This window comes from Dendrobates tinctorius, unplaced genomic scaffold, assembly GCF_039654945.1.
Source record: "Dendrobates tinctorius isolate UK_male_01 unplaced genomic scaffold, ASM3965494v1 ptg000320l, whole genome shotgun sequence".
NCBI classification, from domain to species: Eukaryota; Metazoa; Chordata; class Amphibia; order Anura; family Dendrobatidae; genus Dendrobates; species Dendrobates tinctorius.
The window spans coordinates 1983543-2000533 of NW_027361987.1; the positions used below are offsets into that span (position 1 = coordinate 1983543).

The window sequence follows — 16991 nt, forward strand, 5'->3', positions numbered from 1 at the left end:
CTGCATAATCTCTTCTTTTTACATTTTTTATGTGTTTTGTTGAAATACAGATATATTTCATACTGACATGTTGTTTATGGGAGTAACGTTTGTAGGCCATGTTGTTGACTTCTACTTCTGAATATATGGAGGACCTCATTTGGGCTTTTTATATATATGGTTAGACAAACGAACTACGAAAAGCGGCAAAAGGTGTATACATGATAACCTCATACTGCAGGGAAGACATGTATTCTAGAATACTAAAGAAAGTGATAATACAAAATGACAATATTTAGGAGTATTTCACCAAACCCCATTACAGTCCATAAATCCCCATGTCCCTTTTATCTAATGTCATTACTCACATAACTCTTCACATATTGACTACTGTATTGTCCTCATCACAGACACTGCTTACTACCATTATTTACTCTCACAATGCCCTGCAGCTCCTCCTATTAACCCTTGTGTATGCCAACCATACCTGCTAATGGCTCTGATGTCAGTTTATGTCTCCATTCTGGCTAGAGCTCCCATAAAGTCATCTCATTAGCTGCAAAGTTAGTTAGCGAAAGTTTTTCCAAGATGGCAGCTCAGTCCGACATGGCTGTTCAATATATTTAGTACTGATCATTCTCGTACAATGAGTGCTTTTATTTTAACATGGCCAAACATGAGAAATGACAAGGGGTTGTCCTCGTAGTGGTCAACACCTTTAAGAACATACAATTTTGAGTTAAAATATTTCTAACATTTTGAACATGAAAAAAGCTTCTCCCCGTATGACTTCCCTGATGTTTATTAAGAGTTGATTTTGGTAGAAAACATTTCCCACATTAAGAATATGATACAGGATTCTCCCCTGTGTGAGTTTTTTGGTGACTAATAAGAGATGATTTCTTCACAAAACATTTCCCACATTCTGAACAGTTAAAAAGCTTCTCCCCTATGTGAGTTCTTTGGTGCTTAAACAAATATGATTTACAGTTAAAACATTTCCCACATTCTGAGCAGGAAAATGGCTTCTCCCCTGTGTGAGTTCTATGGTGATGAACCAAATCTGATTTCCAGTTAAAACATTTCCCACATTCTGAACAAGAAAATGGCTTCTCCCCTGTGTGAGTTCTATGGTGATTAACCAAATCTGATTTCTGGTTAAAACATTTCCCACATTCTGAACAGGTAAAAGGCTTCTCCCCTGTGTGAGTTCTCTGTTGATTAACAAGATGACATTTCTGGTTAAAGCATTTCCCACATTCTGAACAGGGATAAGGCTTCTCCCCTGTGTGAGTTCTTTTGTGGGTAACAAATTGTGATATCTGTGCAAAACATTTCCCACATTCTGAACAGGGAAATGGCTTCTCCCCTGTGTGAGTTCTCTGGTGCTTAAGACAGTCTGATTTATTGCTAAAATATTTCCCACATTCTGAACATGAAAAAGGCTTCTCCCCTGTGTGCGTTCTCTGGTGGGAAACAAAATGTGATTTCCGTGCAAAATATTTCCCACATTCTGAACATGAAAATGACTTCTTTGCTTTAGAAGCAAGTTGTTTTTTAATGCCTCTTTTGTGACTTTGATTTTCCTTTTTAATCGGTAATGAATCAGAAGATGGGACCTGTTTCATAGGATCAGATGACAGATCTTTGCTGTGAATGGATGATGGTATATCTGGAGTAATAGCAATCACTTCAGTTGTATTTTGTAGCATCTCAAGATCATCAGATTTAAAAACTGAAGACGTCAGCTGTCCCTCTGATCTCCTGGTACAGTCATCTGCTAAGATAAAAGAAAATTTTAATAAAATATCCTTAAGTTTTATATTTTTGAACATTTCTACTTAAACTGTCCATAAAAATGGCAAGCTATGTTAAAAACTTAAATTATTTACCAAGACAATGACAGTTCACAGTGTAATAGAAAACCTTGTTGGATGAACCAGTAGTGTGAGGTGTTCAACTGTTTGTTCATTCTGCCTCCCAAATATCGAATAAAAAGAAACTAATCAATGTTCTATAGGCAAAAAAAATACCAATTCCCATCTCACCAAAACAAGTCCCCACTCAGGTCCATCATCTGTCAATGGAAAAACAGAGGTTCCCACACTATTAGTGGCTCAAAGGCTGTTGAAAAGCAACAAGGTTTCTATAAACCAATCCAGCAAAATCCGCTCTCACTTCGGAGTCTTGCAGTGTGCGCAAACAACATTTAGGATCCCTGTATTTAGCAATATTATAGTGAGAAGAATCCACTTAATTTTTGGTGTGTGTCTCCTGGAGCACAATCTGGGCACTATGTGCTGGGTAAGAAAATGGCAAATGTGTAATTTTCACTCTCCAACATCCACTGTGTGTTAATTCCCAGAAAGTGGCTGTGGAGTCAAAATATTCACTCCTCCTAAGGATTATAACCCTCAGTGAATTAATTAATAACATGGAATCACTTTATGGGGATTTCGACTATTCTGGTTTTCTGTCATTTAGTTATATTAGGGCTTCTGCATATGGTGTGTCCAATCTCATCTGGGATCTGTTCCTGCTGTCCAGCTGGAGTAATCTGCTCCCTACTTCAGCCAATTGGAAAGTACCACACCCTACTAAAGCGCAAAGCACCTGGCCGGAATCTGCCAGATACAGCGCTGTTCTCCTCTGGTTCAGTCCTCTGTGCTCAGCTTGTGGCTTGTGTATTTGTTTCCTGCTGTGACCGTGGCCCGTTTACTGACTACTCTTGTGTCTTCTGATTCTGTTCTTCTGGTTCTGACCCAGCTACCTGACTATTCTTCTCGCCATCTAACACCACAGAATAGCAGGTAACACCATGGTCCAAGCCTAGGGGTCCCTGTGTAAGTCCAGATTCCATGTGAGGTTGTTAAAGGGCGATGAGCAAGGCAATCCTTGGGATATAGAAAGCAGAGAAGATAGAGCCAAGCATGTTCATGGTGGACATCTTTTGAGCTGCCAGGTGACCATGAACAGTGCTCCCAATACATTGTGTCTGCAAACTATTCCAGCTAGATCTGCATTCATATAGCTAAATGGCGCTCCTTCCCTTCTGAACACTGCCATGTGCCCAGACAGTAGAGTACAATCGTATGTAGGGTATAGTGCGAAGCTGGAAAATAATTTGTAAGATCCATTTGTTTTCTATTATCCTTTGTGCAGAATTCCAAAGTTACCATCAAATAAAGTGACACACGTCAGATATTAATAATGGGGCCTGATTAGGAACTACTGAAATGATCAAACTCCACAGTCTCCATCAGTAATAAATGAGCAGCTAGTGGTGAAACCTCTCTGGTGTAATTAGAGTATGGATCTCGGAGACTTCACAATCTATACTATCCTAAGCTCCAATATTTTCTGTAAGATGAGTTTTAAGAAGAAATATTAGGCATTTAAAGAGAACTGTGTATAAGGCCGGTTTCACACGTCCTGATATTTCCGGTACCGGAGATGTCCATGTGTGTAATACTCGTGGCACACGTGACAACCATGTGCCGCCTGTGTGCAGCATCGGTACTACATGGACGGCTGGCAGGGATGAAGCGCTACATTAATCGATGTTCCCCGGTGGTAGGTGCTGAAGATGCTCTCATCATTCTCCCCTGCTCTGCCGGTGGGGAGAATAATGAGAGTTATATTAAAGTCAGAATGATGACAGCAGGTGGCGGCTTTTGGGACTATTACTCCCATCAACCTACACCTGCTGCTAAGAACAGTGACAGCAGGAGCGGATGATGGGAGTATTCCTCACCTGACACCTGTGCTATAACTAAGTAAATGAATGAAAAAACTGGCGAGGATTCTCCTGTATTTCCTATAACCAGTCTGGAAAACTCACAACTGGGGGCTGCAACCCTCATCTGTCAGCTTCAGCAAGGATGGTTATCAAGAATAGAGGGGTCCCAACACTGTTTTTTAAATTATTTAAATAATTTAAAAAACTGCATGGGGTCCCCCCCATTTTTGACAACAAACCTTGCTAAAGCTGACAACTGGGGGCTGGTATTCTCAGGCTTGTAAGGGGCCAGCCTAAAAATAACAGCCCGCAGCTGCCCAGAAAAGGCACATCTATTAGATGCGCCAATTCTGGTCCTTTCCCCGGCTCTTCCCACTTGCCCTATAGTGATGGCAAGTGGAGTTCATATTTGTGGGGTTGATGTCACCCTTGTATTGTCAGGTGACATCAAGCCCATGGCTTAGTAATGGAGAGGTGTCTATAGACATCTCTCCATTACTAATCCTATAGTTATATGGTAAATAAAGACACTGCCAGAATAAAGTCTTTTATTAGAAATAAAACACAGTTTTCATTTTTTATTTAACAATAACACAGAGAATTCTCACGGTGATCTGCTGTGACGGCTTGAACTGTGGTGACCTCATCACTGGCTAATTCCCACGGTCCTGAGGTCACTGCAGTTCAGCCTGGCTGGAAACCTCGATGATGTCACTGCTGGTCAATGATGTTGCGCTTGCAGCAGCTCATTCACCAGTGGTTCTCAGCCTGGACGGTCGCATCTTGGCACTGTCCAGGGTGAAAACTAATTATCCCCCAGACATGGATTACGGCGTGGGACAGAGCGACAGACAGGTATGGTATATTGTTGTATTTTATTTTTATTACAGGAGAGCGAGGTCTTCGGTGGAAATAGGCGTTAGGTGAGTATAACTGTGTTTGTTATTTTTAAATAGAAAAGGAAAACTGTGTTTAGTTTTATTTCTAATAAAAGGCTTTATTCTGGCTGTGTCTTTATTTTCCGTGTAACCAGGGCCGGACTGGGAGTGAAATTCAGCCCTGGCATTTGTAAGACCACAGGCCCACGTCTTGTACCCTCTGTAATCTTGCTGTCTAGATAGTCTAATACAGGTCCGCGGCCTACAATCACAACGTTTAGTGTTGTGACCTGCAGGGCTGACAGCCACTGAATTATGGCCACTTTAGATGAGCCAATAATCATGAAATGTGGGATTGTAAGAGCGCGGCTTCCTGATTATCGGCTCATTTCAATAGGTCAGTAATCACCTGATGGAAGGAGAAATGATTATTAGTCACGGCTTAAAAATCCAGGTTCTTGGTGGCACATTGCTCGGGGTAAACAGGACATGCGCTCCTGAGAACAGGACAGTCTACGTGCACAGAACATATTACCAGTCGCTGTGTGCACAGAGAAGTGCGTCCTCCTGTGTGAACAGGCCGTAGAGGACACTGACTGACGTGTATATGGCTGGTCGGTGGTCGTGGACATGCTGGAGCACAGTAATGACAGGAAAGTCTCAGTCAGACGGCCGTTTCTCACGTCCATGTTCTCTCTGTGGTTTTCATTAGTTCTCGTCCATTATAGTCTATGGTGCTGCTCACAGGCTCATGTTTTTGCAGACTGTGTCTCCCCAATAAAAATCAGAGACATTTTCGTTTTTTATCGTTGTCACAGACACAATCCCCTCCACAAGTCTCTGAACCTGCGCCGATCACAGACCCCACATAGATCGCCCCAGTGCACACTCTGCGCGGATTAACACTGTGATGTATAGGAGAAGATTTTCATTCATTTAGTTTTTTTCAAACGTGAAAATCACTAAAGTTCCCGTCTGGGGGCCGCACCCATCACCGGCCCATGTGTAGTGACTCATTAACCAGTTTATCGCTGCCTTGCCTTCCTTATAGAAGCAGCAGACACTGGACAGATGGCTTTCATGCTGGGATGCCTGTATTTTGTGGCTGCAGAACCAAGGTAAGGGGATGTGCACACATCTTTGTCAGGCGGATTGAAGAAGCGCCACAAACCTGCCACTAAACATGAACTTGGTGCACGGCAATGGAAAACCACATTGCTGTACCCGCTCCGTCTGTTACGTCTTTTATCTGCTTCAGTGCTTGGAAACTGAGGCCATTAATAGAAGTAGCACATTCTGTCACCTGCAACTATAATAGAAACTATCGAGAAAAGACGCCGGTGGCACAAAAGACATGGCGCCTTCAGGTAAAAGACTGGAGACACTTTCCTGAAGCAGCTCTGCCCCGGAAATAAAACTGTGCACATACCCTAGATACAAACACTAGGCTACAGCACCCTGCAAACGCTGAGTACAAGAATCATTCTAAGGCCGGGGTCACACTAGGGTGTGTGATGTGAGAAACAACACCCGGCACTGCCCCCGGCACTCGGACCGGAGCGTGCGGCTACATGGATTTCTAAGGGCCAATGCAGACGGCCATATATATCCTCTGATCTGAGAGAATCGGCCAATTATACTGTACAGCTGACACTTGGATCAGGATCTGACCCGAGTGTCAGCACAGTGTGGTCCGATTGTCTAGGATGAGAAAATCAGAGACCACTGAGGAAAAGATGGAGAACAAACTCTTCTCCATTATGTCATCGGAGTGCAGTCCGGTGTTTTCCATGTACTCATTGTATTGCATTACTGAGCGTGATCGGAATATCATATGTTAACAATATATAACAGATATAACATATAACGTATGTTCCAACTCTATGGATGGAGACAAACACCTTGGTCGCCTCAGAAAGACCTTTTTGAATCAGGGCTACCATCCAAGAACAATAGAAAACCAAATTACAAGAGCCACCAGAATATCAAGGAATCACCTGCCACATTACAAAGCTAAAGAAGAGAATAACCGGGAGCCTCTAGTGGTCACCTACAACCCAAATCTGGAGGTGCTAAGGGGAGCGGCACGGAAATTACAACCTTTACTACAAAAAGATGCCCGATTACAATCCATGTTTCCAGACCCCCCACTACTGTGTTTTAGGCAGCCCCCAAATCTAAGAAGCATCATTGTCAGAAGCTCCCTGTCCTCTCCAACAGCTGCAGGAACCTTTCCTTGCAACCAGAAAAAATGTAAAACCTGTCCATTTATAATGACCACGGACAAGATAAAGATCCCCACCTCACATCAGGACTACAAGATCCCAGGTACTCTCAGCTGCATCACATCTAATGGGGTGTACTTAATTATTTGTACTAAATGTCCATCTGGGGGTCTGTATGTGGGGAGACTGGGCAAACACTGAGAACAAGGATGAATTCTCATTGCCACACAATAAGAGAAAAAAGAAGGGATCTACCTGTGGCAAACATTTTTGTATCCCCGGTCATAGCATGATGGACAATAAATTACTTGTTTTAAAAGGTAACTTCAACTCTCAGAGAGACAGGAGGGTCTGGGAGCATAAATTTATGACAACTTTTGACACACTCAGTGCAGGAATGAATGTGTCGCTTGGATTTATGTCTTTTTACATCAATTAAGGAATTTGCTCTTCAGACCTTCTGGGGTCATCACACAACACAGAACCAGACCCCAATCAGAGGGCAATAAAACCTTCACACTCCTAATCTATAAACTGTTCCAATATTTATGACAATTCTGCTAAATGTTACTTGTCTTATCTGTTGCGCTATTTTTGTGCTGTTTTGTGTATAAATATGTGATTTTTCAGATGTTGCATTAGTCTAGCCTGATGAAGAGACCTGAGGAGTCTCGAAAGCTTGCAATGTGCTACCATCTTTTCAGTTAGCCATTAAAAGGTATCAACTACTGAGGACTCTCAATTCTAAATATTCTTTTATCTACTGGCTAACACGGTACAAAGATATATATCCTTCCTGTATCAAAGTCATTTGCACAGTTTTGGTTGGAGGAGAATGTTGTGGTCTAGAGGCAAAATGGTGATCATGGTAATACGGCCGGACTACACCACCGATAAAGCAGCCACAGCCGGTGACTGAGAGGAATCTGTGACGTCTCTGCATTCAGTGGTTACTACTCACCTGGGTAGTCATATGTGGGAATCTCCTCTGTACACCACTCATCACCCCTCACATATGTCTCTGTAGTATTAATATGGGTCAGATCTTCACCCTGAAACAAATATTGTAAAAGTCACCGACAGATGGAGAAGTCCCATCTATGATCAGCTCTAATCCTGCCATCTCCACCGTTCTCATTACACAAGTATAAAACATATAATACTGGTGGATAAAACAAGACTGAGCACAAGACCTTCACAGCCGTCTACACATCATAGGGGAGATCTCCTGACACCTTCTCTCCACCTACCTGATGATCCTGAGGAGCACTGGGATCTTCTTGGTTACAGTCCTGTGGAAGAAGAGGACGGGGACATCTCTCTGGTGTTGTCCTCTTACTGGATAGATCTGGAGGAAACACATACAGGGACTGAATTCATTCTCTACATACAGATAATTATAGGCCGTGTGCATTTAGTCCTGTCTATTACCTGGTGATGTGAGGGGCTGGGGAACCTCCATTATGATGTTCTTGTACAGATCTCTGTGTCCTTCTAAATACTCCCACTCCTCCATGGAGAAATAGACAGCGACATCCTGACACCTTATAGGAACCTGACACATACAATGATACCGTCATCCCCCGATCCCTTCATAGTGTTACTGTATAATGTCCCAGCATTCCCAGCAGTGTCACCTCTCCAGTCAGCAGCTCAATCATCTTGTAGGTGAGTTCTAGGATCTTCTGGTCATTGATGTCCTCATGGATCAGGGGGTGAGGTGGAGGCCCCGTGATTGGGCTCAGGGGTCTTCCCCATCCCTCAGACACAGGGTCCTGACAGCGATCACTAGAGGTCTTCTTCACCACTGTGTAATCCTGGTTATGGAGAGACACATTAATAACTCTCACTACAGACATCTCCAGAGTCCTCACCTCTCCAGTTCTGTCCATCTGTTATTCCCACAGATAAGAATGATGGAATGTGACGTCATCAGAATCTCTCACCTCTCCAGTGAGACGGAAGAGGATCTCTAGGGTGAGGTGTAACATCCTCTCCGCCATCTTGTCTCTGTCCATATCCATCCTTGATGGGTAAATCAGGAAAATTCTCTTCTGTAGAAGATCTTCACTGAGAGGATCCGATATTGTAGAGACCTGAATGAGAAGAAGATGATCCGATGTAACATGATAAGAATCCTGTGTAATAATACAATTACTGGAGATAATAAGGGAAACATATGAGGAGATTTATTATCTTACAGGGTTTAGTTTTCTCCCCTGACATCTACTAATAAAACCTATATATTTAGGCCACAGACAACAAGCAGTTTCCTCCTCGGAGTCGGCAGCTGAACACGTTCCTCATAGACTCATCAACGTCACCATCAATTCCCATCAGAGTGAAGGAACATCGCTCCTCTATTCAGCTCTATGGATCCAGGATGAAATCCACTGCGGCCCCTGCAAGAAAAGAGCGAAGTCTGGTGAGACCCCCGAGGCGGAGATTTCTACAGCTGCTCTGTGCACAGGACCTGTGATGAGGTCACAGGAGGGGAGGAGTCAGGGGTCACATGATCAGGGGCCTCAGTGTGTGCAGGACTCTGCAGTGCTGGTTGTCATGGTGCTGGATGAGGGGAAGTTTATGTGGGGTCAGGAGGGGTTTACAGGGTGGATGCAGCAGAGCCGTGTGTGTACGAGGTGTACGGAGCGGAGCCGCGGGTGTACGAGGTGTACGGAGCGGAGCCGCGTGTGTACAAGGTGTACGGAGCGGAGCCGTGTGTGTACGAGGTGTACGGAGCGGAGCCGCGTGTGTACGAGGTGTACGGAGCGGAGCCGCGTGTGTACGAGGTGTACGGAGCGGAGCCGCGTGTGTACAAGGTGTACGGAGCGGAGCCGTGTGTGTACGAGGTGTACGGAGCGGAGCCGTGTGTGTACGAGGTGTACGGAGCGGAGCCGTGTCTGTACGAGGTGTACGGAGCGAAGCCGTGCTTGTGTGGACCCCTCTGTGTACACTGTATACACCCGTATACCCCAAGCTTCAGTCACAGACCCCGCGTCTCACACTGTATACACCTGTATACCCCCAGCTTCAGTCTCAGAACCCTGTGTGTGTGCTGTATACACCCGTATACCCCCAGCTTCGGTCACAGATCCCTCTCTTTACACTGTATACACCCGTATATCCCCAGCTTTGGTCGCAGACCCCTGTGTGTACGCTGTATACACCCATATACCCCCAGCTTCAGTCGCAGACCCCTGTGTATACTGTATACCCCCAGCTTCAGTCTCAGAACACTGTGTATGCTGTATACACCCGTATACCCCCAGCTTCGGTCACAGACCCTTCTGTGTATGCTGTATACACCTGTATATCCCCAGCTTCGGTAACAGACCCCTCTGTGTATGCTGTATACACCCGTATACCCCAAGCTTCAGTCACAGACCCCGCGTCTCACACTGTATACACCTGTATACCCCCAGCTTCAGTCTCAGAACCCTGTGTGTGTGCTGTGTCGGGATCCCTCAGATTACTCTTTCATCTGAAGGACCGATGTTCTTAGGTGTGAAGCACCATATGTCTCTAATCAATTGCTCCGTCGAGAAGGATAACACAGACACAAGCTGTATAAAACCACTCGGGATGCCTGCTGAGCGCCTCTGGCTTATCAGTTAGGCTTCCGTCTTTTATAGTAAAGAATTTAGACATTTACAGACATGCGCAGTACAAATGATTTTACAACTTGTTTTCTACAAAGAAAGTCACTTAGGCGAAAAAGCAGAGGTATTTGACCTTGGTTCACAAGGGAGATGTCTGAGACATCTCCTCGAAGAACAGATAAGGTTTTAAACAAGAGAATGCAACATAGACAGAACTCAATTTAACTCCTTCAGTTCCTATCATTCCCCCCTTTGACATCTTCATTTTCCACAATCTGGAACACTGGATCCTGCAACAACAGCGGATAGTGGCTCGTTCACCAGGTACTATCCCAGGCCGACGGGTTGCCCAAGGGAGACAGGTCTTCTACCTTCTCCATCCCCCAGATACTGAAGCCACGTCCATCATTGCAAGAGTACGCTCCTTCATGCCAGAAATGAGATGTCAATCTAGGACTCAAAGGAATAATAGTTAAATTCTTGTTGTTTACAGTCAAACTTCCTTATCTATTTCTACATCTTTTCTTGCATACAGAGATACACCAAAAAACAAGTTTCAATAGCACATATATTACGAAGATACAAACAACAATGATTTTGGACAGCAACGGTGGTGTTCAATATATCCAATATATCCCATATTTGGTCATCTAAGTAATCTGTAGCCCTGACTAATTTATCCCACATTTGAGTAATCATAGGATAAATAAAAATAGAACTGACAATTTTATTAGCCACACTCATCTGCACTATATGTGGTCTCCCAGAGAGGCGAGGTGTATTGTCAGCAGCTCTTTTGTACAACGTGTGTTTAGGTATGCTCTGAGTATTCAACTGGTCATTCGGAATAACAAAGGTAGCTGGAGTCAAACGACCCAGAGTACAAGCACCTTTTACCCCTACTGGCAACCATTTATATGCATTGTCTCCACATATCCAGTACATGTCACTAGGTAGGTCCCATAGGCTGAATGTTGTAATACCAGTCTATGAACTAAATCTATGAACGCAGATACATTCTGAAGCATACACCAATTTGGAAGTTGTCCTAAAGGGCTACAATACCCTACATCGGGATTTCCACAGGTGGGAGTTCCTTTCTCATATCCAGATGACTCGTTGCAAGGTATATTACCTGAAATATTAAAACAAGTTTCATTATTGCCCTGGGGAAATAAATTGAAATACTCCCAGGACGTGTTATGCAACCTTCTTTCTAGCAGTATTGGTTTGAAGGCATCAGTAGAGTGGGAAGTTACATTAAAACTAACTTGTAGGCCATACATTGGAATTTGCCCCAGGTAGGTTAATCGAGTTCTATTCCTGGGTACCCAAGCCCCCCCTTTATATGCCAGATATTGAAGGTATGTATTACTTCCTGAAAGATTACCCTGCCACCAAGGGTATCCTACCCATCCCACAATAGGTATTCCAACAGTTGTGTTCCATAACTTCACATTATTTGTGGCATTATTAGCAAGTGTATCAGAACAACTGGTCCAGGCAAATAATTCCTCGGGTGGCATAGGAATAACAAGGAACGGAATACTAGTGGCTGATACTGGTGAACGTGTGCAGATCCAGCAAATGATTTGACCAATCATTCAGTAATTTTTCATGATGTTGTATAAACTTATTATTCAAGGACATTGGAGAATTTAGATTGTCCCACGCAGCTACCATTATTACAGATAATGCAACAAAACCAAACCAAAACATTATGCACTCTTATGCTTTGTTAATTCCTGTGGCTAGTTTGCAATGCGATGCGTGGATCCAGGTTTGTCGTCCTTCCAACTTAACAGAAGTAGGCGTTGTTAGGAGTACTTAGTAAGGTCCTTGATATCGGGGTTCAAGGGTCTTTCTGGAGTGTTTCTTGACATATACGTAATCACCAGGTTGTAGACAGTGAGTTCCTTCCACACTATCTGGATCTGGAATGGAAGAGAAAACTAGAGAATGCATTTGAGTTAAATGCTTTTGCAACTGGATTACATAACTTGTCAAATTATCCACATTGAGTGTTAAGACCTGTGGGTAGTACAACCCTGTGTTCGGTGGTCTTCCAAACAGTATCTCGAAGGGTGACAGTTTAGTTTTCCCCGTGGGTGTGTACCTTACTGAGAATAATGCTAATGGGAGACACTCTGGCCATGGTTTATGGGTTTGTTCCATGGTTTTCTGTATTTTCAATTTCAGTGTCCCGTTCATTCTCTCTACCTTCCCTGAACTCTGTGGGTGGTAGGGTGTATGAAATGCTTGTTGTACACCCGGGGCCTGCATGACTTCCCTCTTTATTTCTCCCGTGAAGTGTGCACCCCTATCTGTTTCTGTGGTTTCTGGGACACCATACCTGCAGATAAGTTCTTTCATCAGTTTGTCTGTAGTCATTTTAGCATTTGCACGTTTTACCGGATAGGCTTCCGGCCAACCAGAGAAGAGATCTACACATACTAGGATATTTGCATACACTCCTACCTTGGTAGCTGTATGTCGTCAATCTGCCGTCTCTGAAACGGGTAGAGAGGCCTAGGTGTCGCTTTCTTAGGGACTTTTACTGTTTTACCTGGGTTGTGCTGTGCACAGATGAGGCATGATTGTACAAGTTTCGCGGCTGCGCAACTGAAGCCAGGAGCGATCCAGAAGGCATCTACCATGGCACACATGTGACTTTTTGAGGTGTGATTGGGGCCATGTGCTGCTTGCGCCATGATTGGGAACAGGGACTTTGGTGGGCATATTTTATCCTTATTCTCCCATACTCCATTTGAGTTCAGCTCAGCTCCCAGTCTCCCCCGGTGTACCTTCTCTGTTTGGGCAGCCTTTTGCTGGAGGGATTTCAGGACATCTAGACCCAATGTGGCTGGAATACGCTGACTCCCCGCCACCGTCCACTGCTCTCTCTAGGCCGCCTTGTGCTATTTTAGCAGCCTCGTTCGCCCTTCTATTGCCCTCTACCTCCACGGAGTCACCTTTGTGTGTGCTTTTACCTTGACAATGCCAACCTGGACTGGTAACATCAATGCCTCCATCAATTGTTTCACCAGCTCTGCATTTTTAATGGGCTTCGAATCTGTGAAAATATTAGCGACTTTACCTGCAGCGGCTCTACACGCCTCAGTGAGTGCCTTCAACTCTGCCTCCTGCGCCGACATGTGAGGAGAGAGTGGTTCCGCTCGGATTACCTCATGTGAGGATACTACTGCATATCCAGTGTAGAATCGTCCATCCTGGTGGTATCTGGGGCCATCTACAAAAAAGAAACTCAAAGTCTGCATTAGGAACATGTTTTTCATGAATGTGTGCAAACCCAACTGTCTCCTGACTCATCAGTTCTATGCAGACATGTTCATGCGTCATGTCAAAGTATCCTTCCTCACTTGCCAATACGGTCACCAATTCCCCCTTTTCTGAATCCACAGGCAGGAGGGTGGCTGGATTCAGAACGTTACATCTTTTGAGGAGTGACATACTCAGGAATTAGTAGAGCACACTCAAGTCGGAGCTGTCTGGCCATAGACAGATGTTTTGGTTGAACTTGTAGGAGTATGGCATGGATGTCATGTGGGGAATAGATTGTCAAAAGAAACGTCAGTGTCATCTCACATGCCTTCCCTATTACGTCTCCACTTTTTTCCTTGTGCTCCAGCATACATGACAGGTTGTCTTATTGTCCTTGTTTGCTCAATTTCTTTAGCTACCTTAAGGAGGTCTTTCGGATCTACATGTCTCCATTCAGGTCTGGCTGTCTGTACTGCGTCTCGTAAGTCTTTGTTCATACCGTCAATGAATGCATTCACCAGTATTCTAACATCAAGTGGGTTTATGCAAATGTACCCCATGTCTGCCCACTTCAGCTGTAACCGTCCAAAGTACATCTCTACTCTCTCTCCTTTTTGCTGTGTCACATTAGTCAGGAGTACGGACTGCTCTGATTGTTCCACTGCAGCCCATTGTCTTAGTGACTCACAGTACGTCTCCCCAGATCGTGCAGATTTATCATCCATGCCCCAAGCCTGATTCTTTGTCACATCTGTGTGTCTTAATTATATGATCTAGTGCGTCACCTGCCTTTAAACTCACCAACCTCTCTAGGTCTGCCCAGGTACACTTATATGTCTGCTGTACTTCCTTTATGTGTCTGTAAAACGGGAATGGTTGGTCTTCAGGGGCAGGCAGCTGCTTCAGCAAAGCTAGCTGGTCAGAGGGGCTCCAGGGATAATACACCTGTATCTTTCTTATTCTAGTCACACTTCTAGGTCCTGATGGGGTTGGCCGTCTGATGTCTACTGTCAGCTTACTCCTCAAGGGCCAATGTCCCCACTACCCACTATCCACACTATTATGTCAGCTTCTTATGATCTTGTCTGGATAGGATTTAGTGCAATTCTCTTAGGTCAGTAGCACAGGTCACACAAGTAGCTATTCAGTCTGGGTTTGTCTGAGTCTGACCACAGTGTTTACAAGTCCATCTGTTTTGTCTGGGTCTCTGGTTACACTTTGTCAATCAAACATTCATAATACACCTCCCATACTGCTGCACATTCTCAAGCATCATTTATTCACTTGCTATTTTCTTCCCTTGTCTGTGCCTTTTTGTACATCCAAACATTCACACTCTGGTATTTTTGCCTTCTTCAATATTTGTCCCACTTGTATTACTGCTTCCTTCCTTCTCTGTCTTTTGTAATTTGACACAATTTGCTATACAAATCAATCACACAACTAGAAGCAGGTTCAAACACATTAATGACCAAGCAATCACTTACAATTCCCTTCTAAATTAGGCACCATATCTTATTTTTAACTTCCAATCTTCAATTAAGTACTGTTGCTTTAAAATGCACAAATCTTTCAACGCGTACCTTACGGATAGAATTACAGAGAATTTTGAGCACAACTCACACTCAGCAGAGATAAGAGCGAAGGGAGAAGAAAAACTACGCAGCTCCATCCTTCCCCCCTCCCATCAGAATGCAGCGTCGTCCTTCACAGAATTCTGTAGTTCTTTAGACTTATCAAAATCAATTTCTACAAAGAAACTCAAAATCACGGGATTTCACTGTAAGGGCAGATAACTGTATAATGAGATTAACCATGCCTTGCCCTTTTTCTGGCCAAATGCATTCAGGAAACTTTACAATGTAATGCCACATATAACACGAACTATATCATTACTCAATTCATTCAGTCTCAGATGTAGATTTGATATATCTATAACGCATCTGTCCGGGATTCCACCACAACTAGAAAGGTCACAAATCTCTTGACACAAAAATGATGTGTGATGATTCATTCATACGTGCTCATTCACTGATTTTTTTTTTTTTTTTTTTTTTATACTCAATTACTCATCTCTCATCTTATTCAGAGGTTCTCATAGACATATATACAAGGATTCACACAGCCTGCCTATCTTGCACTTTGGATTTGATTAATACTTTTTCCAGGTTCTTTGCTGCACTACTTCCATATCTATCCTCAATTATATCACATAACCGATTTCCTTCTTCAGGTGTCTTTCCCTGACTGTTCCCCATTTTATCTTTTATTCTTATCCTGTTTCTCTTGTTGTCTTCCTGTTAGTCCCCTGCCTTAGGTGGTGTATTGGGTAAGCTCAAGACTAGGCTCTACTATACCTCGTTACCTTCTTCCTAAGGTGCTAACAGGCTAAATGGAGTGTCTGTTCCTCGGTGTACTACGTGTTTCGTGTACTTATATGCTATGTAGCATCCGAACAGAAATACTCCCACAACACACAGGATTGTAAATAAAGTGTCCATCTACTGGGGTTCTTCAGTCATATCCTGTCACAGGCTCATTTCACGGTCCTGTGCTCATTCGGTCACACTCTTATCTGTCACAAGGTTTATTCGTAAAGGGTGTTGATTTAAGCTTAGGCGGTGACCTCCCCGAAAGGACGCTGTCACATGACCCAGTTAGGCAATATCACCACTCTTTGAACGAATACCTACTGTGCAGCTTATTTGTCTACTTTCCACAGTCCTTCAAATCAAGGCAGTCACTCAACAACCTCCTCTATTTCTAGTGCGGAATCGTCTATTGTGAAAAACTTGTCCGTCCGGGCTGCGCAGTATGAACTGTTCACCCAGCCTTCTATTCCGTAATGTCAGACCTCTCCCATTTTGATTTGCATCAGCTCTTTTTCTAAAAATAGCTGTGCACAGACAGAACCTACAGTAACCTCTCATTCGAGCAGAAATTACATATGCGTGTCACACCCGATTTCCTCAGAGTTCTTATATGGACCTGATTTTATGGCCCCCTCCTCTACTAGATTCCCCTTTATACGGACCTTAGTTATAATGATAGATTATGAAGAGCAGAGAAGAGAAAAATTGATCTCTTACCTGGCCAGGTGTTTAGGTCTGCTGTTCACAATTTCATCAGTAACTGGAGTGGTCTGTAGATCGGGTAGTCTTGGAGAGGTGCCTATATCAGGTCCCTGTTTCGGGCGCCAGGAAACTGTCGGGATCCCTCAGATTACTCTTTCATCTGAAGGACCGATGTTCTTAGGTGTGAAGCACCATATGTCTCTAATCAATTGCTC

The 16991-nt window shown here is 43.8% G+C and overlaps 1 protein-coding gene and 1 long non-coding RNA gene across 2 annotated transcripts in view; both read right to left on the bottom strand.

Moving 5' to 3' along the window:
• Nucleotides 1-615: 615 nt before the first annotated feature.
• The window catches only part of LOC141073917 (uncharacterized), a 31620-nt gene continuing 15244 nt past the window's right edge, over nt 616-16991 (bottom strand). The window contains 3 exon segments of the mRNA XM_073561454.1: nt 616-1759; nt 7783-7873; nt 8072-8167. Coding sequence (XP_073417555.1) covers nt 819-1759; nt 7783-7873; nt 8072-8167 — 1128 coding nt within the window. The 3' untranslated portion in view covers nt 616-818.
• Nucleotides 10390-15949, bottom strand: LOC141073947 (uncharacterized). The gene is made up of 2 exons (XR_012227100.1): nt 12147-15949; nt 10390-11555 (listed from the first exon to the last, which is right to left on the bottom strand). It is a non-coding gene; the product is annotated as an uncharacterized lncRNA (long non-coding RNA).